This window comes from Mirounga leonina, unplaced genomic scaffold (assembly GCF_011800145.1).
Source record: "Mirounga leonina isolate KUSES-001 unplaced genomic scaffold, KU_Mleo_1.0 Mir_178, whole genome shotgun sequence".
In the NCBI taxonomy this organism is placed as follows: Eukaryota; Metazoa; Chordata; class Mammalia; order Carnivora; family Phocidae; genus Mirounga; species Mirounga leonina.
In genome coordinates, this window is record NW_023270464.1 from 4,441,567 (window position 1) to 4,463,521 (window position 21,955).

The 21,955-nt window shown below is 34.0% G+C and overlaps 1 protein-coding gene across 7 annotated transcripts in view; it reads left to right on the forward strand.

The window, feature by feature from the left end:
- The window catches only part of UBE3A (ubiquitin protein ligase E3A), a 98,926-nt gene that overhangs the window by 52,929 nt on the left and 24,042 nt on the right, over positions 1-21,955 (forward strand). For 6 of the 7 annotated variants that reach the window (XM_035023941.1, XM_035023943.1, XM_035023944.1 and 3 more), the window contains 2 exons: positions 5,249-5,556; positions 12,234-13,480. In XM_035023941.1, coding sequence (XP_034879832.1) covers positions 5,249-5,556; positions 12,234-13,480 — 1,555 coding nt within the window. The remainder of the gene's footprint in view (positions 1-5,248; positions 5,557-12,233; positions 13,481-21,955) is intronic. The other variant, XM_035023948.1, reaches the window with a different exon arrangement.

The following is a 21,955-nucleotide window of genomic DNA, read 5'->3' on the forward strand; positions in this document are numbered from 1 at the left end:
GCTAGGTATTTACCCAAAGAATACAAAAATACTAATTCAGAGGGATACATGCACCTCAGTGTTTATAGCAGCATTATCTACAATAGCCAGATTATGAAAACAACTGATGAATGGATGAGGAAGATGTATATATACACAATGGAATATTACTCAGCCATAAAAACAGAATAAAGTCTTGCTGTTTGCAACACCATGAATGGAGCTAGAGTGTATTATGCTAAGTGAAATAAGTCAGAGAAAGACAAATACCATATAATTTCACTCATGTGGAATTTAAGAAACAAAACCAACGAACATGAGGGGGAAAAGGCAAAAAACCAAGAAACAGACTCTTAACTATAGAGAACAAACTGATGGTTACCAGAGAGGAGATGGGTGGGGGGATAGGTTAAATAGGTGATGGGGATTAAGGAATGTACTTGTTGTGATAAACACTGAGTGTTGTGTGGAAGTGTTGAGTCACTATATTGTACACCTGAAGCTAATACACACTTTATGTTAACTAACTGGAATTTAAATAACTTTTTAAAAAAGAAAGTAAGCCATAGCTCCACTTCTTGTGGAGTGGCAGAGTAGCAGATTATGAGTGGCAGAAAAGGTGTCCCTAAAGGGATCTGCTTGGGGAAGGAGTCTCTTCATTTCTTTCCTTTTTTCTGTATCGTTTTGTTCTTTTCTTTTTTTCTCTTATCCTTTTTCTTTCTCTCTCCTTTAATCATAGTTGGGGAAAAGTACACATTTTGCTGCATTGATTTGCTGAGGAGTAAGAGTGAGCAGGCCATGTGCTTAGATGGAAATGTCACGGAGAGCAAAGAACACAGACTCTAAATTAAGAGTTGGGAAATTTTTTCTGTTAAGGGCCAGGTGGTATTTATTTTAGGATTTGCAAGCCGTACAGTGTCTTAAAACTACTCAACTCTGCTGTTGTAGTGCAAAAACAGCCATAGACAATAATTAAATTAATGACCTTGGTTATGTTTTAATGAGACTTTTGGTCACTGAAATTTGGTTTTCATATAATTTCTGCATGTCACAAAATATTTTTTTTCTGACTTTGTCAACCATTTAAAATTGTGAAAACCATTTTTATCTTGGGGGCTACAAAAACCAGGTGGCAGGCTAGGTTTGGCCCACAAGCTAAGATTTGGTGACTCCTACTATATAGGGATTAACATTGCACAACTTATTTATAAAAATGTCATTATTCGTGTCCACGTTCCCAACATGGAGGCCTTTTATATGCTCTAAATTAGGTGGGGATACAGAATTGTAGAGATAGTTCAGGGTATCATTGGTGTGAGTAAAGAAGAAAAATGTTTAATATGGTTGGTTCCACGGATAACGTGGAGGTTCTGGCATGGCCTCCTTTCAGTCCTGTCTCATCTGTGTAGCTGCTATTTCTAGGTCTTGGGCAGAGAAGCAGACTGAATAGAGGGGCCTACTTTCTTCTGTCTGGTATTAAATCTCCCCTTAGTGGTATGAAAAACCCCAATTTTGAGTCAAGCCTGGGCTCAAATCTCTTATTAGATGTGTGACTTGTTATGTAACTGCTCTGAACATCAGCAGAGTGATGGCTTATATAGCTAATTCATAGACTTATGAGGATCTTAGTAATAATCATAACAGTAATAGCAGCTAACACATGGTGTTTACTAGGTGCCAAGCAGTGTTCTAACTACTTTATATATATTAACTCATTTAATTCTCTCACAGCCATGATAATCGTTACGTATACCATCACTTTAATGATGAATCTGAGACACAGAAATGTTAAGTAACTCATTCAAGGTCACATAGTTAAGTGGCAGAGCCAACATGTGAACTTGGGGAGTCTGGCTTCAGAGTGCAAGCTCTTAGTTAGTAGGGTTTACAGTCTTCTCAAGTGGGAACATCTATAGCACATAGGTTCTCAGGAAATTACAGATACATTAACTTTACAGAATGTTGTGGTATCTTCCTCAAAAAGCTTGGTGTACTTGTGAGATTGCGGATATGCATAAATATGAGATTCAGATTTTGATTTTTCAGAGTTTTTGCTTTTTTTTTTCAGTTACATATTATGGGAATTTTTTTTTCCTTTAGGAGTTTTTAGTACTGTTATTGTTAAGAATTATTTTGAAATGAATCACTTTCTGTGAGACAATATGGTGGAAATGACTTAGACTCCAGAGCCAAAAGACCCCTGACTCCTATCCTTGTCCTGATTCTGCATTTTTCTTCGTGTGATCTTGAGTACATGATTTTACTCTTTCAGTTCTGTCTCTTTTAGCTGTGAACTGAAGATAATCCTCATGGGATTCAAATGAGATAACCTGTGCCAGAGTGCCTAGCAATATGTCTAGTATGTTACCAGACACTCAAACACTAGTACTGTGTTTGCCTGTTTATTACATAGAATAACCTAAACTTTAGAACTGAAAGATGGGAAAACTGAGGCTCAGGGAATTACTTGTTTAGGATTGTACAGGTTATTAGAGGCAGAAGGAGCTGTCACTTAATGCAGGTCTGCTAATTTCTCAGTCTTGTCTTATTTTTACTGTTCACACTCCTTTATGCATTACATACAGAAGCATTATGTAATATGACTGGGTTTTGGGGGGATTTTTCTTAGGACAAAACCTGACATTCTTATTAAGAAAATAACTAGTGTTTGGTTTTTGAATTTTGATAATTTATCATTAAAAAGTCAGATGGACAATTTAAGCTTTGAGGTTATTCAAATCATGTATTTGTATATATACCAAACTAGTGTTTGGTATTTTGAATTTTGGTGATTAATCATTAAAAAGTCATATGGACAATTTGGTAAGCCTTGAGGCTATTCAAATCAAAATCTTAATACATTTTCTCCATATTTATTGATTTTTAATATAGAAGTAGCATGTTTATTATGGAAAAAATAAATTAGAACCAGAAACATTGAGGAATTTTTTAAAAACCTATTCAGTCACATCGGTTAGAGAAAATGTTAACACTTTGAAGTAAAAGTGGCCTCATCTTACATTTACAACTTTGTAACTGATTTTTTATCAATTAGTGATAAATGAGGAAGACTTGCCAAATTCAGATGTTGGTAATTTTCATTTAGTCCATTCTGTGAATGGTTATCAGTTCATTTAAATAATCCCGTTGTTGGCATGTCACTTTTTTCCAGATTTCATAGAAACAGTGTATTTTTGCAAAATTGTCCTATTATTTTCACTTGATCTCTGATTTGTATAATTCTCTATTAATTTTTAAGACTTTGATATATGTTCATAATTTTTCTACAGAGTAGAAATACAGTCCATTTACATTTTCTTTCTGGAAAGCCACTGTATTTCGGGATAGGATGGTTTTATTAATCTCCCATTCTTTAGTAAAGGATAGCAACATATGGTGTAAATCTTCCAGATTCTGTATTTCTCTTTTACATGTTGTCACTTTAATATTTTGCATAGTGATATATCTGGAATAATAATCTTTAATTTTCAAAAGTTGGATTGTTTATAGCTACATGTAATAAAATAACTATTAAGTGATGCCCATGCAATTTTTAAGTGTGTTTTGTAGGGTTTTTTTTTTTCTCTCTCTTTGCATGCATGGATTTGCATGGGACATTTGGAAAATAGCATCAGAATGAATTGAATGTTTCTGAATTACAGTTGACCCTTGAACAACATAGGTTTGAATTGTGTGGGTCCACTTACATGCAGGTTTTTTAAAATAGATATATAAACTACGTATTGATAAATCCAGTACAGTGCTGTAAATGTATTTTGTCTTCCTTAAGATTTTATATTTTCTTTTCTCTAGCTCACTTTAATGTAAGAATATATATAGTAGTACATATAACATATACATATAACATATGAAAGTGTTAATCACCTTTTTATGTTATTGGGAAGGCTTCTGGTCAATGGTAGGCTATTTGTAGTTAAGGGGAATCTAAGGTTATATGCAGATTTTCAACTATACAAAGGGGTGGCACCCCTAATGCCAACATTGTTCAGGGGTTAATTGTGCTTGTCTTTGTCACTTACCTTGATAGATTAGAGACAAAGTTCTACTTTTGAGACAAAATTGGACTTAACTAGTATGTCCCTTATCTACTTACTCATTTGCCTTCTTGTTCAGTTTCTCATGATTAACAAGATATAGCTCACAATTAACAAGATGTGAACTCTGTTGCCAGTTGCCATTTAGTCTTACATGTTAGTAAGATAATTGTAGGAACATTTTGAGAGTCAAGTAAATTTTTTTAATCGTTTTGATTCTTTGTAGTTTTTATTCCTCTGCATATGAATTTGAGACCAAAAGGAATAGCTATGAATGAATATTTCTTTGGATCCAGTAGACTACTTTCTTTAAATTATGGTAATCTCAAATCATCAGACAGTAGAAGCATAGATTTTAGAGTTGAATAAACCATAGAGATAGATATTGTAGCCCAGCTTCTTGCTTGATGAAATAATCTCTTCTTCAGTATTTTTGGAAGCGCTGCTGGAACAGCCAGTTACGAACGTGAATCTACATATTTTAGGTTCACAACGTAGTGAAACATAAGATTTTGCCCTAAGGGAACTTAAAATATTCCTTGTTTCTATGACATGGGATTAATGAGCAAGTTCACTGACATGTTTTGGGTTCAAGATTGTATGCTCAGAATCATTTTCTTGCAGTATAACACACTTTGGAGATTACATTTATAAGTTTATTTTTAAATCTCCCGTATCGTAGGTAATTGGAGAAAAAACTTTCTTTCCAGATAGAAGTTGTGTTAACTATAAATCAAGTATTTACAAACTATTAAAACAAAATAGTAATTATATAAAGGGAAGTTGGATTGATACTTTAACTTGACTCTCATTTTCTTAATGTTAGTTTTTTTAAATGATAAAATACAAAAACTCTTGGCCATAAACCTTGTGATTTTCATCTGTTGTACTAAATAATTTAAGCACGTATACCATCAAACAAGTTTTTTTCTCCCTTTTTTTTAAACCAAAGAAAAGCATATTTTATTTCAGCAATGATTTTGATAAGCATTGCTGTTCTTTATCATAGTATCTTAGGCAGTATTTTATCAAACATTTCACTAGTTAAAAGTTTATATAAACAGTGGATCTTCATTTTCTACACTCATCTTAATACGCATATTTGTTACTTTAGTGCTTCACTAACTTGCCTTGCCTTAAGATCTGTTGAGCTTTTTACATGAGAGCTATACTAATCTTAATCACTGTGCTTGTTGTTTGAATGTTTGCTACAGGAAGCGAGCAGCTGCAAAGCATCTAATAGAACGCTACTACCACCAGTTAACTGAGGGCTGTGGAAATGAGGCCTGCACGAATGAGTTTTGTGCTTCCTGTCCAACTTTTCTTCGTATGGATAACAATGCAGCAGCTATTAAAGCCCTCGAGCTCTATAAGATTAATGCAAAACTCTGTGATCCTCATCCCTCCAAGAAAGGAGCAAGCTCAGCTTACCTTGAAAACTCGAAAGGTGCCCCTAACAACTCCTGCTCTGACATAAAAATGAACAAGAAGGAAGGACAAGGAGCAAGAGATGATTTTAGAGGTAAGATGTTCTATTTTTAATTGAGAATTTTTGACTGAAAACCAGATTGGAGATTTATTTAAATAAAATGTGTGAGGTTTTTGTTTGTTTTGTCTAATTGTGTGACATTAGGACATGGTAGTATAGTAGTATTTATTTACCACTCTATTTATTTGTTTATTGTGGTAAAGGACAGCACTAATAATTGAAGTTATGATTTAACAACATTTTAGTGTTCTGATGGTCCCTAGTTAGAAGCAGATTATATTCCAAAAGTTCCTTTGTTAATGGATTGATTGGAAGTTTTGAACATTTTCCACTAGGAAAAATGTATTAAGTGGTAATCTCCTAAATTAGACCACAAAATCTAATTAAATTATCAAATAGCTGGATTGAATATGTGGAATGAGTTGTGGAACCCTAGAACTATGAGGTGAAAGAAGCAGAAAGAAGTGTTGGCAGTCTTTTCCATTTCTGAGGGCAAAGCAAAATTTTGTAGCCATTACTTGAGAAATAATTCAGTTTTTCTTTCTAATATTCTTCCCATATTCTGCTCAGTTTCTTCTAGGCATTTGGCACACTCATGCTGCCAAGAATCATCATCACCTACCAATGGCAGTCTTCACCTAAGCTCTTGTTTTCTAAATGATCCTGTATTCCAAATTGTTTAAAATATATATGTATATTTTATATATATACATAATATAAATATATTTTGTGTGTGTATATATATATATATATATTTTTAATCTTCAAATCCAAGCTTTCTTTTCCTCAGTGAAGATAATCAGTGTTAGTAACAAGGTAATTGAATTTCTGAATAACTGAAAGGGCTCAGCCCTACCAGAGGAATTGTATTTTAAAAGAAAGCTTTTTGTTTAAGACATGTGTAAGTTGGAGAACACCTCTGAAGTTTTCAGTAGCATGATTTAAATGCAGATTTAATTTAATTGGTGACATGGAATTGTGTTATATCTTTTACTCTAACCTCACAGTAAAGGTGTTTTCATAACTTGATAACAACTTTACACAGCTTCAAAATGTGTGGTTCTGTTACATGATTTAGCTCACACACTGTGGATAAGTAGGTGAATGTTGTCATTATCTGTAATGGGGAAGTTGCATTGACTCCATTATACACATTTCTCCAGCAAGTGTGCACCACAGAGTAATAGTTACTAAATGTAGAATGTGCTGGTGCAGTTGAATGCAGCCAGCTATAGGGGATTATAGTAGAGGGTGGATGGACACATCTCTTTGTCTATGTGCTTCATCATAGGTGCTTCTTGAGTGGTTATTCCCAGTCTTTGTTTCCTATTTTTGGTCAAGTCTGTGTAATTTAGCAGTTCCTTATACTTTCTTCCAATATGCTACTCTGTTCTCCTACTCCCTTTTTTCTGTAATTTTCTATTTACTGTATTATTTTTTCTACTAGGAATTACAAATGCTTTAACTACACTAGTACTTTTATTTTTATTGTTAATTATATTTGTTGGTTCTCATTACAAAAGTGTATATGTGTTGAATAGTCTGCAAACTGTTTTTTGCGTAAAAATTTTGTTAAGTGTAGAATTTTGTAGATTAAGTGTCTTTTCAGGAATATACATACATTACAGAATATACAGATATACCATAGAGGAATGTTTCTTCATTTAACATTTTCTCAGTAGAACATCTCTTTTTATTGATAAACATTGTGAATGTTTGTGTCTCTAATTTTAATGTTCTTTAATTTATGTCTGAAAAACTCAGTTCAATATTTTAAACAAAACACTATCTAGGGAAAGTATTGGTGCATTTTATATGGAATTAGTAGAGTGTCAGAATCACTTGAAGGCATTCTGAACAGCACGTCAACAAAGGGTGTCTGGGTCTAGAGTGTTGCTGTCCCTTAAGATAGGTCATGTTACTCATGAAGAACAACTTTTTGTTATTAAGTTTATGACTTGATGATTTAGGAAGCAGAGTGTTTTGTGCCTTAACAAGATAGTTACTTATCATAATTATTTACTCTATTTTGGTTACATTTTAGGAAATAAGGGTTTTTTTGTTGTCTTGTAAGATGTTATAATTTTTTCCAATTAAAATAATCGGAAATAAGCTCCCAGTTAGCAGTTTCACACTTTTCAGGAAGAGATTACTGGTGTTTAGCAGAAGATGTCTATACAGTTTCCCCCACTATCTGAAAGTAGAGCATTTCTATGAAACTTTCATGAGCCAAAATGGCATACACAGTGAAGAAGCAATTACCATTACTTTATATGGAAACATTTTGAGGTTCCCTTATCCAAAAAAAAAGCCTCTCTTAGGCTTTTCTGATACCTTAGGACACATCTTGCTAATGGATGTACAAAATGAATTGAGAAAAACACAGATAGATGCCTACAGACACAGTTCAAGACTATGGTGACTTGAGGCTGAGATGCTGAGTGTAATTTCTGGGGAAGGAGATTGTCAGTGCCACTTGCGCTCTTCACAGTATGTGTTGCCTCTATAATGGCTTGCAGTAAAACAAACACTAAATGCTTTTTTGCTTTTTAACTTTCTTACTATAAGTGAAGTAGCCTAGTGGGAACTTTCGAAAAGGAAGGAATACCTACATATCGTAATAGAACAGATCTAAAGATTAACTCTTAAAGAGTTAAAGCCCATAAAAGAAACTATAGGTGTTGACAGTCTGGTAGCAGGGGCCAAAGATCAGATTCATGGTGTGGTAAAATTTGGTATTTTTGTGGTTGAACTTATACAGCTGTTCATTTAATGATCATTTGCATGAAGGTAGAAATCACGTTAAGAAATTTTATATGTTGTACAGTACATGTATATGAGTCCATTTGTCACAGTGAAGACTGAATTACCTATGTGTCTCTAAAATTATCCTCTGCTTAATTTAAGTATTTGTTGACAGGCCTGCCACTTCCTTAATAGATTAAGACTTTGTCAGTACTATAGTGTATTATATTTGACCAATATAATCTCCATAAAATCAATAGACAAAATATATAATTTGTTCTCTTTCCTGTAAAATAATGTATCTGAATAATTTATTCAAAATGCAAAGACTATTTGGGGTGCTCCATTTTTATTTCTTCCACAATTTGTTGGTGTTTTTATTGGCCTATATAGCATTGTCTTATGGAAAATGGTCTTGAGATATTAGTAAACATTGTTTTTAATTTTTTAATTTGAAGGACAGTATTTTATCATTTGTAGAGACATGTATAGCTTTTGCTTAATTTGAAGATGGTATTAGCTTATTTTATATACTAATAAAATCTAGGAGATTCTTTTGTTGTACTCAAAATATGAGTTAATCATGTTTGACCCCATTTATCAGGAAAATAAACCCTCAGAAGTTCATCAGTGGACTTTCAGTTACGTAATCGGCAGACCTGTGCCACATGTCATCCCTCAGGTGCAAATGAGGATTAGAATACGAGTGTTTAGTTTTTACAGTTTCTGTATGATGGCATGTCAGAGAAGAGGGGGTGAATAAATTTGGAGTTAGCCAGCCTACAGTGTCTGTCCAGATATATTAGAGAGTTCGAGGAAGACCAGAGTTTCATAAGATCACCTTTTAGATACTGAATGATTAATAATTAATTCTAGTTTGGAGTTAGAAGTAATCTAAGTAGAAAATTTAAGTTGGCATATTCATGTGAACTAAACTAGTATTAACTCAGGACACAAAACTCTTGGGGTACTATCCAGCATTGTTTGTAGACATTTTTTTATCAGTTGAAAATTATATCCTTTATAGTCCGTCATTAACGGTTTCATATCCTTTTAGTAATTGGTTAGCCTTACCTGTTTACCAACATTTGAATACTTTCAGCAATAGCAGACATGTATGATAGTCCTTAAGGATCAAAAAAAACATACATGTACATATAAGTAACATGGAACTTTCAAGTTTTTGAATTATCTTTGCCCAGAGCATTCATTCTGCCTTTAGCTATTAGAACAGGTAATATCGTTGATTTGTAAAGTGAAATTCTATTATCTAATGTTTAAAGGATATTTTAACTTCTTTTATTAATGAGGTGGTTTGACTCTAGGGTCAGAATATTTTTATTTTTGTATTTTTATTTGAAATACAATCATTTATGTTCTTGTTTGAATATTAAAACAGTTTATTTTATCCCCAGTTACCTGATATTCATGCAAGTCATAAGAGAAAAATAGTGTCGAGGTATATTTCTCAGCTTTGGTAAGGTGAAATTTTGTGATTATTTAGCTTATCTCAGATTGTAAGTGAGAAAATGAAGGGTGGGTTGTTTTTGTTTTTGTTTTTCTTTTGAGAATAGATCATGAGAGTTGAGTACATGAGAGCTAAGCTAATTTTAATTTTAAAATGTTGGGTTTTTTCCTTCTTTTTTTAAATTGAAGTTCATGTTAAGTACCGGGGAGTTTATTATTTGAGGTGTTGAATCTATGAGTTGTCAATTGTATGATTCTCCAAGCATTGAGATTTACTACTCCTTGAGTTGGAATGTTTTACATGGTTTTCCTCTTTAATCACTGTATTCAGTGCTTTCTATGAAAAAGTTGAATGTTATGAAAGCTCAGATTAAACTGCATGGAATAAATTAACATTTGAGTAGAAGGTGACAACTTGGAGTTTTAGAAAACAGCATGTTAAAATTCTTTTTGTGTGTGTTTGAGTAAGCAAAGCATAAGAGAGGGAACACACATGGAGTTTCTCTTTATTGTTCTAATGTGTTTCATCCAGTGGCATTGCCTTTTGAGAGTGGAATGCTTACACATTCCATAACCTCCAAACTTACTCTTCATTCCTCTCAAGGGGATATACATATAGATTTAAATTTTGTTGGTGAAGAGAATTAGAGCCATATGTTTATCTGGTTTTTGTCTGAAAGGGAATAATGGCAAATATAAAAAGAGCAAATATAAAAGTATTTAAAAAGGTGATAATGGAGGTCTAAGCTACTATTTAGAGACAGATGTGAGAGGGAAGTAAAATGCATGCCAGCAAACTGCTATACTCTCTCACCCCTGCAATAGTAACTGGCTCCAGAGATTTTTGTCTCAAAAATCATTGAAATGTTCTTTCCTTTTTTGTTTCTTCTGTGATTTCATTAGAATTTCAACTTGTTAACATTACTATAACTCTGAAAATGTGTAATAAATTGATACTTGGTTTGGCCTTTCATTGCCTCCTGTCATTTTTGCCTCTTACAGGGTTATTTCTTTATGGGGGAGAATGGATGTAATAGAAAAACATAATAAAACTCCCTTGGATTTAAATAATACAGACTGCAAAAATAATAGTGATAAGTTGCAAAAACAATCAGCTTATCTTACAAAATTTTTATTACCAGAAAAGTACCAAGAAGGATTAAGCATAATTTAGACAGTGTACTGGTATTTTAAAGACTTTGAAGGCAAGGTAGGGAAAGGTGAGAAGCTTCTTTCTATATTAGTAAGGATGAACTACACTGCAATATTAAGTACATACCAGAAAGCACTAGCTTATTAAACAAAGTAGGAATTTATTTCTGGCTCATCTAAAAGCCATGATATTCTGGGTTGGCTTCTAAGTTCTGCTTCACATAATCATTCAGAAGTCGTGCTGTAGGGTGCCTGGGTGGCTCAGTCGTTAAGCGTCTGCCTTCAGCTCAGGTCACGATCCCAGGATCCTGGGATCTACCCCCACATCAGGCTCCCTGCTAGGCGGGAAGCCTGCTTCTCTGTCTCCCACTCCCCCTGCTTGTGTTTCCTCTCTCGCTGTGTCTCTCTCTGTCAAATAAATAAAATCTTAAAAAAAAGAAAAGAAATGGTGCTGTAGTGACATTGTTATCTTCAACACGTGGCTTCCAGAGCATCCTGGGAGCATCATCCCATTAGCCAGAACGAAAAGCCTTGGCCTGCAAGTAGCACTTAACCTTAAAAACGTGAGAAAGCTGGGAGATGTGGTCCAAATCTGCCCAGAAAGGAGAGGAAAAAGATTTTGGTAGCTACATAGTAATGTTTCACTTGTCTGCTGTAAGTTGCCTTCTACTATATTTTTTATTACTCTGTAACTATTTCCTGTTTATTCCAACCTGATTCCTGGCTACAGATGGCAGTGTTTGTCAACTTCAGATCTCATGAGAAATGGTATAGTAAATTTTTCTCAATCACCCACAGAATGACCACCCTGGAAAAAACTAAACAGGAAGACTCAAAAGGAACCAGTTTGATTTTAAGATACATAAAAGTAAGACAAGGGCTTTTTCCCAGAGGATGCTGAAGGAACCCTTTCTTGCCTTCCTCAGTCTTTTGAGAAGAGTAGTGAAATAAGAAACATCTCAGAACAGTAGTGTTTCTGCTCTAAAGTGAGGTTGTAAGAGGTGTATTGTGATGAATCAAATCAGCACATGATTATCTTGGTTTATATTTATAAATTAAAGCTACGTGTTAATTTCCACTGTGATTGTGAAAAGAGTTTGAGCTCATTAAAAGCTACGTATTATTGAAAGAATGTAAAAGAATGGGTGAGGTTGTTGCAGTTAATAGTAGTTCATTGACAAAAATAAATAAATATATTTTGTTGACTCTAAGTATTAGATATATTTTAAAAGAGTTGTAAGTTATAAATGGTATTGAGTACAAAATGGCTGTTTTACTTTACACTAGAACTTGTTAAGACAAACTAAACATACTTACAAATGTTCTTTTTTTCTCTAATTTTCTAGATGTAACTTACCTAACAGAAGAGACGGTATATGAAATTCTTGAATTATGTAGAGAGAGAGAGGATTATTCCCCTTTAATCCGTGTTATTGGAAGAGTTTTTTCTAGTGCTGAGGCATTGGTACAGAGCTTTCGGAAAGTCAAACAACACACCAAGGAAGAACTGAAATCTCTTCAAGGAAAGGATGAAGACAAAGATGAAGATGAAAAGGAAAAAGCTGCATGTTCTGCTGCTGCTATGGAAGAAGATTCAGAAGCATCTTCTTCAAGGATAAGTGATAGTTCACAAGGAGATAACAACTTACAAAAATTAGGCCCTGATGATGTGTCTGTGGATATTGAGGCCATTAGAAGGGTCTATACCAGATTACTCTCTAATGAAAAAATAGAAACTGCTTTTCTCAATGCACTTGTATATTTGTCACCTAATGTGGAATGTGACTTGACGTATCACAATGTATACTCTCGAGATCCTAATTATCTGAATTTATTCATTATTGTAATGGAGAATAGAAATCTCCACAGTCCTGAGTATCTGGAAATGGCTTTGCCGTTATTTTGCAAAGCAATGAGTAAGCTACCCCTTGCAGCCCAAGGAAAATTGGTTAGACTGTGGTCTAAATACAGTGCAGACCAGATTCGTAGAATGATGGAAACATTTCAGCAGCTTATTACTTACAAAGTCATAAGCAATGAATTTAACAGTCGGAATCTAGTGAATGACGATGATGCTATTGTTGCTGCTTCAAAGTGCTTGAAAATGGTTTACTATGCAAATGTAGTGGGTGGGGAAGTGGACACAAATCATAATGAAGAAGATGATGAAGAGCCCATCCCTGAGTCCAGTGAATTGACACTTCAGGAGCTTTTGGGAGAGGAAAGAAGAAATAAGAAAGGTCCTCGAGTGGACCCACTGGAAACTGAACTTGGTGTTAAAACTCTGGATTGCCGAAAACCACTTATCCCTTTTGAAGAGTTTATTAATGAACCACTGAATGATGTTCTAGAAATGGATAAAGATTATACTTTTTTCAAAGTAGAAACAGAGAACAAATTCTCTTTCATGACATGTCCCTTTATATTGAATGCTGTCACAAAGAATTTGGGATTATATTATGACAATAGAATTCGCATGTACAGTGAACGAAGAATCACTGTTCTCTACAGCTTAGTTCAAGGACAGCAGTTGAATCCGTATTTGAGACTCAAAGTCAGACGTGACCATATCATAGATGATGCACTTGTCCGGGTAAGTTGGGCTTATGCTTAAAAATTAGTACTAGAACAAATACCTAATATTGGGGAGATTGTAATACAGTTCAGTGAATTCATTTTATAAGTGACTGAAAAAAAATATGGCATATGGTATAGGAATATATGGATGTTTTTGTATTATAAGTTGTAAATATTATACTTTTGTTGTTCCTGTCCAAATTTATAAATGTGTTCCACAAAGTATTGGTTGTCTTGAATAATGATCACTCTCTCTTGGAAAAATAATAGATTTTCTAAATATTGACAACTAACCCCAAAAGTTTCTTCTCTATTGAGAAGACAAGTGGATATTGGGAAAAGACCATAGCACAGGAGCAAGGGCATGTGGAGGTACCCAGTAATAAATATGAGTATCAAATCTTAACTGGGAAGAGTGGTACGATAAAATCATACCATAAAATAATAAGTGGTGTCCAAAAATTCCATGATATAAAATTTAGAGTTGCATTATCATGAAGGTGAAGTGATCTGGGCAGTTTGGTGAGTGCTGCTAGTAAGAGTTCCTGCTGGATCACTCAAAATGCCCCTGTAGAACACTGCCTGATTGTGATATTTTCTTACCATTTAAATATATTGGAGTTGGTTGGAACTACTAGGAAAACAGCCAGCCATTCCAGGAATCTTGAAATTAATGGTGCTTTGTGTCATCAACCCAATACAGGGATATTGAGCTGGGAGAATATTGGGAACACAACGTGGGTACCCACCTTCTAACTTCCTATTTCTCCAGATTGGCTGCCTTTTGTTAACTCCTTGCCTCCACAGAAAATAAGAATTTTAGTGCCCCCATTTAAGAATGCAGGCCTGGCCAAACAAAAAAGAAGAATGTAGGCCTGGGCAGAAGACATAAACCAATTGCCAGTCATGTGCCCAAATTTGCATTTGTCCTAAGATGCTTTATCACAGGTTGTTTGTGTGTGTGTGTGTGTTTAAGGTTTTATTTTTAAGTAATCTCTACACCCAACGTAGGGTTTGAACTCAAAACCCCAAGATGAAGAGTCCCATGCTGTACCAGCCAGGCGCCGCCCCCTTCATCACAGGGTTTTATTGTATTCATGATACTACATAAACCCATCATTACTAGTTCTTTTTTTTTTTTTAACAACTTCAAGTAAAATTTGATGTCAAGTAAAATTAAGATACAGTCAGCATTCCATACTAATAAAAGATAAGAACCCACGACACAACTAGGAAATAGTGATACTTATTTTAAAGTATATTTTAGTTTTAGGATAGATTTGTCTATTCATAAAACTGTAAACCAGTGGAAAAAGTCGTTTGACATCTCCGAAATTTAAAAGTTGCAGAAATTGTGTGCCTCTTTTGTTTGTTACTGGTTTTTAAAAACACCAAATATATTTCCAGCGTTGAGGAAAGAGTCTACATTATTTAAGTAACTCAAGCAGTTTTTCAACAGAGGCAGAATGAGTCATTAATTATTTGGAGTAATTATCATTGCTTGGTTTCTGGTTCTCTTTTTATTTTACTCTCTTAGTTTTGAGCTACATAAATAATTAATATACTTAATAACTGTTCATCAGGCAGCCAGCAACTTACTTTACGTAGGTTAGCAGAATGTAGGGTATCATATAAGGATGTTAGTGATGTTTTGTGAAAAGTACATTGAGGTCTTATCTATGAATTTCGATTGTTAGAACAGAACTGCAAATCCTAAGACCATACATTTTATGTTTGGCTTCTTGGGTTGGAATCCTTTCATCTATTTCCAGTAAAAGCTATGCCTACTTTTAAAAAAGCAGTGAAATTACTCTCTATAAGATTAATTCAGAGTTAGAAATAAAAAAAATTATCCACCTTTCTTATCTGCCTTCAGCTAAGAAATCTACCCAACCTGATTTTCCTTCCCCTGCCTTGTTTCCCACCTTGCTTAGTAAAGCAAGGCTAAGAAACAATAAAAGTTTAAGTACTTGTTGTATACTTATTTTATCATCTAGAATTTTGAGGAAACAGTCATTTTGGTTTATAAGGCCTTTTTTTAAATCGGATTTTAGAGTAAAACTGTGAACTTCTTTATTATACTAACAGTAGTTTTTTTTAGTGGGTTCTGCTTAATTCTGTCAAACCTGAATATTATAATTTGACCAGTTTTAAATCAGGATTCACTAGATAATATCTGTACTTGAATATTACCAGTCCACAAAAGCAGTTCGCTTCAGAAATCTTGTGTGAGGCACTTTGCTAAGCAGTAGAGATGTAAAGATGAATTATGACCACTGAAAAGCTTAGGGGTGCTAAATGTTCATACTAAACAAATTTTACTCTTTCCTTTTTTCTTCTTTTTTTAAATAACAATGTGAAAAGGTTAGAAAAATTAAAACATCGAAATAGCCTTGTGAGTCAAATTGATAGTCTTATTTTAAAAAAAAATATTCATAGTGGTGTGATTATGATAAAGTCATAGTATTTTAGTAACAAAAAGCAGAAGGTTTACGACAAGAAGTAGTTTAAGGTCATCCTCTCAGCCGAACTCTCAAAAGTACTGATGGATTTTTAACATCTTATTCCTCAAGGATCTACTTTGCTTTTTTAAAGCCTTATTATTCTGTAACAGTTTGACAAACAAAATAAACCTATTGACTGCTTTTTATGACCTGCTAATTTGAACTACAGAGTAGGGTTGGGAAGAGAAGAGGAAATGAGAATTGTGGTGAGCTCAATATTAATAATTAAATAATCAAGGTTATAGAATTGTAGACTTTAAGAGCTAAAAGAAGCCTTGGAGTTCATCTACTCATTAGTTTACAAATGAGGCCTAGAAAATACTGACTACATATATGACACTCTTGAGTATGTTTTCTGTTAGGTCCTATTGTAAGGCTGACTGGCATGGTGGAAAAGGGAGTAGTAGTACCTTCCATTGATAATTACAGTTTTTTTTTTTTTTTTTTTTAAGAAAACTATGTTCCTCATTTTCATATACCATGTAATTTGAATCAGACTAGCAAATTATTTCCTAACTGGAGTTTTTAGAGGAACTGGGGTTGGTTTGTTCTAAAGATTTATTTATGAGAGAGAGAGAGAAAGAGAGCATGAGTGGGAGGGGCAGAGGGGAAGGGAAAGAATCTCAAGTGGACTCCACACAGAGCCCAATGCGGGGCTTGAGATCACGACTTGAGCGCAAACTAAGAGTTGGACCCTTAACCAGCTGTGCCACCCAGGCGCCCCTAGAGGAACTGTCTTTGATGCCAGCTGAAGAATTAGTGTTTACAGTATTTTATTGAAACTTAGATACTGTTGATTGTAGGACACACAGTAATAGGAAAAAATGCTGCCAGTTATGTTGTGAAATGCTACCAGTTTTATGGTATATCCTGATTTCAGAGATGTTAAAATGTGAAAACAGAGAAATGAATTTTAGAATCAATGAAAGAAATATGGTAAACTATAAGTTGCCTTTTCACAAATAGGTGTCTCAGAATCATTTAAGAACTACCCCACACTTGTAAATTATTGCAGTATTTCACCCTAGGACTTACTTTCACTATTTGTTGTTGTTTCTTAGAAAATAGTACTGTGATACTTATGAGCTCACTTGAATTAAAACAATCGATGGGCGCCTGGGTGGCTCAGTCAGTTAAGCATCTGCGTTCGGCTCAGGTCACGATCCCAGGGTCCTGGGATCGAGTCCCACATCAGGCTCCCTGCTCAGCGGGAAGCCTGCTTCTCCCTCTCCCACTCCCCTGCTTGTGTTCCTGCTCTCTCTGTCAAATACATAAATAAAATCTTTAAAAAAATAAAATAAATAAATAAAACAATCGAAACCGTGATAAGGCTTTTACAGTATTTTACTAATAACATTTAGTAGATAATTTGTAATTTTTTTTAGACATAGCATTTTCAAAGGAAAAGGGTATGAAAAATTTTTTTCATTTTTATTTTAGGAGATTATGTTAGGAGAGGACAAGTATTATTGAAGACAATATTGCCATCTGTGACATACCCCAAACTGCCTTCACATCTGAACGAGAAATATGTTTTAAAAACAATTCCAAGGTTCTACCTTCTGGAGGTTCAGTGTAGGAGTTCTGGTGTAGAGCCTAGGAATTACATTTCTGGTAGTGCCCCCAGATACTCTGATAAAGCCAGACTGCAAACCAGTTTTGGGAAGATGGCTATTGGTACAGTTTATATATACACATTTATTGAGGCCATTTTTACATACAAGTACATGTTTAGGAAACTGGCAGTCTTTGAGAGGATGATGAAAACAGCAGGTTTAGAATAAGGATTGATGGTGGTGGGCGACTTGGTTCAGATTAGTCAGGGAATCCTAGAATTCTAAATAGGGATCTGAAGACTGAAAGGAAAGCCTGAAATGGACAACTGTATAGGAGAGTCCAAAAATATGAAGTAGTATAGGATAAAGTCCAAAAATAAGAACTAGAACAGATCAAGGTGATAGACACAAATGAATAGCCCTACTACCAATTGGTTCTGCTCAGTCCCCTTTAAAAAATTAAAATCAGGGGCGCCTGAGTGGCTCAGTCGTTAAGCGTCTGCCTTCGGCTCAGGTCATGATCCCAGGGTCCTAGGATCAAGCCCCACATCGGGCTCCCTGCTCGGCGGGAAGCCTGCTTCTCCCTCTCCCACTCCCCCTGCTTGTGTTCCCTCTCTCGCTGTCTCTCCCTGTCAAATAAATAAAATCTTAAAAAAAACAAAAAAATTTAAAATCATTTTTTTCTGGGCTCTAACAGTGCTCTATATCCCAGTCCCCACCATTTTCCTTGGCAAACACCCTTAGTTATTATTGAAATAAAACTTGATTCTTTTATTTAACAATTGACCTACAGTGCTTTAAGAATAAGATTATCCTGTGCTGCCCTGAGTATGATTAATTGTATCTTGTACATTCACTGTATTGTGTTTAATGCAATGACCATTATTGTTTTTGTAGTTTATTTGAAACGAAGAACTTCATGCCTAATTTATGTCCTCAGAGGAGATTAAGAGAATGAGGTAGATCTACTTAGATTCTCATTATCATATAATTAAAACAATGAAACTTGTCAAACTCCTTAGCTCTGTATGAGAAAAAAGAAACTCAGAGAGATTCTGGCCTATAGAAATTAATGGCAGAATTGGAAGTAGAATTCAGGGTTCCTGGTCTCAAAAGCAGATGTGGTTATATGATATGGCTGTTACCCAAACATCTAAACTTTATTTGTAAGATATAAAAAACTGCTTCATCTGTTTTTAGAGAAATGAAAAAATTAAATATATCTGGATAATCTAAAGATCTTATTCTAGCCAGTACCTTACAGATATAAACGAAGTGTTTAACTGTAGAGTGTAGTAAGTTGCCTAAAGTTGCTTAAGCCAGCCATTCTTAGAGAGCCTAGGTATTCTTAAGTATTAGTGAGATCTGTTTTATGTGACTACTCCTTCTACTTAAATATCTGTACCATTAAGCAATTTTTTTTCAATTATGGATAAAGATGACTTTATCATGAGTGATAGTATCCCAGAATACTGTAAGATTTTAAAGGATGGGTTTTCCTTTTGACTCTTGTAAATCTGGCAAGTATGATATTTTTATATTAAGATGTCATCCTATCTAGGTATTCTGGGAATGCTTTGATACTAGATCAATTTTTTAAAAAATGATCTCTCTAGGATTTCATCATCATGGCCAATTAAAAGTTCAGAAATTGAAAATCGTTTTGTCCAACAATTGATGAAATCAAGTCTTAGAAGAGGAAGTCATATAAGGAAGAGGTAGATGTCATTACATCCAGTCTATTTTTGTTTATTTTTCCCCAACAGTCTGTCTTTTGCAAGTCTCCATATTAAATTAATATACCGTCCTTTAAGAAAATCTATATACAAATACAGGTCTGTATACTAAATGATTTCAGTTCAAGGATGAATACAAATTCTCCTTTTCAGAATGAATGTTCACTGACATAGTCTTTTAAGTTTCCAAATATCCTGCTGCCTTCAAGACAGCTTTTGATTTTCAAAATTCTGTTTTAAATGGTATATATGTATTACAGAAAGTGATAACACCTTTACCGTTCAATTCTTAAATGATTCTCTAATTGAACAATGGGTCAGAAGTAATTGTTTTAAGAAAAATAAATGCAGTCCATTACTTAATAATGGCCTTTGTCACAATGATAACTGGTAAATTTTATGTTACAGTTAAAAGTAAAAATTGTTTTTTAAAGGTTAGGCTACTCATGTCTACATAAATGATAAAAGTATTACAGAACCACTTAATATATACCTGAGAATGGTAATCTAACATAGATAATAATGGAAAATTTTTACCTGCAGAGTTTAGTTGCTACCTATTTTTCAAATCATTCTTTTTACATATTTGCATTTGACCTCCTGATTCTAAGATACATGTTTATTGTAAAAAAATAATAATTAAAAATACAGAAAAGCATAAGGAAGAAAATAAGTTACTCAAATAACTATAAAATACATAAAATACATTTAATAACATTTAATTTATGTGTACATTTATTATGTATTTATTATATATAATAAAATAATATATAAAAATATAAACAATAAATCTCAAAAAGATTACTGCTAGTCATTGAGGAGAGCAGGAAGGCATAGTAGTTAAGAGCTTGCTGCCTGGATTAGAACTCTGTTCTACCATTTACTAATACTGAAAGCAAGTTATTGAATCTCTCATTACTTTGGGGTCTTTATCTGTAAAATGGGGTTATTATTACCAGCCACATAAGGTTGTTGTGAAAATGAAGTGAATTGATGTATGTAAAGGGCTTAGAATAGTCCCCTGACACATAAGTGCTATATTATTGTTGTGTTATTGTTACTGAAATATTTTTTTCTGTAATGTCTGGGTGGTTCGGTTTTCAGGCAAGCCTGAAAAAATTTTTAGTACGAGTTAAAGTAACGGTAACAACAAAAGCTAGTACTTAGAAGGCATTATTGTACAGGGAATTCATCTAAGTGCTTCACGTGTATTTATTTCTTCTTAATACGTCATTCTCATTTTATAGATGAAACTAACAAAGAAAGCTATATGTTTACAATTGTAATTATAGAACATTGCATTGAATTATTTTGGCACTCAGGGTGGGGAGCAGAGTGGAGATTGATGGAGATGGACAGACAGTAATATTTAATATTAAGAATGAAGATAAATTTGTTTCAGCGTCATATAAAGTGTCTGTGGTGGAGCTCAGACTGCAACACATGATCTCTGAATCCTGTAGAAACAACAAATCCTTTAAAAGATACAATCACATTGATAATGGAGTCCGCTCTCATTTATGAATGTTAATGAGGAAGAACTATAGGAAGCATATTTAAATATCAGATAATCATTTTTTCCACCTTGGAATGCATTATACTTTTGATATAAAAGCAGGTTTGTCTTTGTGTTATAAGGGCATATATAAACATTGACTTATATTCCTTTAACACCTAGGCAGGTGGGAACTGGAAGAAGGAAACTAGGAATGCGTTCCATGGCAATATGGGATGTTGGCGTGATGGGTAAACCACATTGGAGCTGATAATTCTAATTTAGTTCTCAGCATTCTTTATTTTCTGTGGCTTGAAACAGGTTTCCAACTGGAACTATTTTTCCCCAAGGTTATTTTCAAAACTTGGGACAAGGCTATAAAACCAAATTGTGAATCTTTTGTTCAAAGATCAAAGTTGTTTTAAAAGGTTCCAACATGATGTGTTATCTTAATATTGCCCACTCTAAACACTTTGCTATATATTTTTACTAAGCCTTCACATCTTTTCAGTATGAAGAGTACTATTCCTTTTTTTTCTTTGCAGATGAGGAAACTGAAGCTTACCTGAGTCGCTTGCTAAAATTTAAAGTTTAAAAGTTAAGTGATAGTTGGAACTAGTACAGAGTATTCTCAGTCTCCACAACACTGTCACAAAAATAAGTTATCCTTATACAACTTGGCATAAAAATGATTTTGTAAATATTAGAGACCACTGTTGTACAGGACATTTTTTAAAGCTAAAGATTCTAAAATCACAGAATTATAGAATCCAAAAGTTGAAGATATCTAAGAGATCATTTCAGCCTTTGTTCTTAAAACCTTTTTGACTGTAGTCCCAAGTAAGATATTTTGCATAGCATTAGGTACACACATGCCTATCTGTCTGTACATATAATTGAAATAGAAGTTTCACAAAACAGTAGATGCCATTACTATGTGGAATACATTCTTTTCCCTCCCATTGTTGGTTTTAAACCACTAAATGAATTGGGCTACCCACTAATGAGGTTCAGTTGGCAGTTTGAAAAACATTGATCTAGGGCAACTGGCTTGATTTATGAATTCATGAGATTTTATTTCATTTTTTATAGATCTGCTAGAATGTCCAAACCATTGCTATTACCTAAAGTCATTACTTTAGGACCGTAGTACAGTTACTTTGTTGATGTTTGAATTGCTCAAAACCATTTTTTAAAATT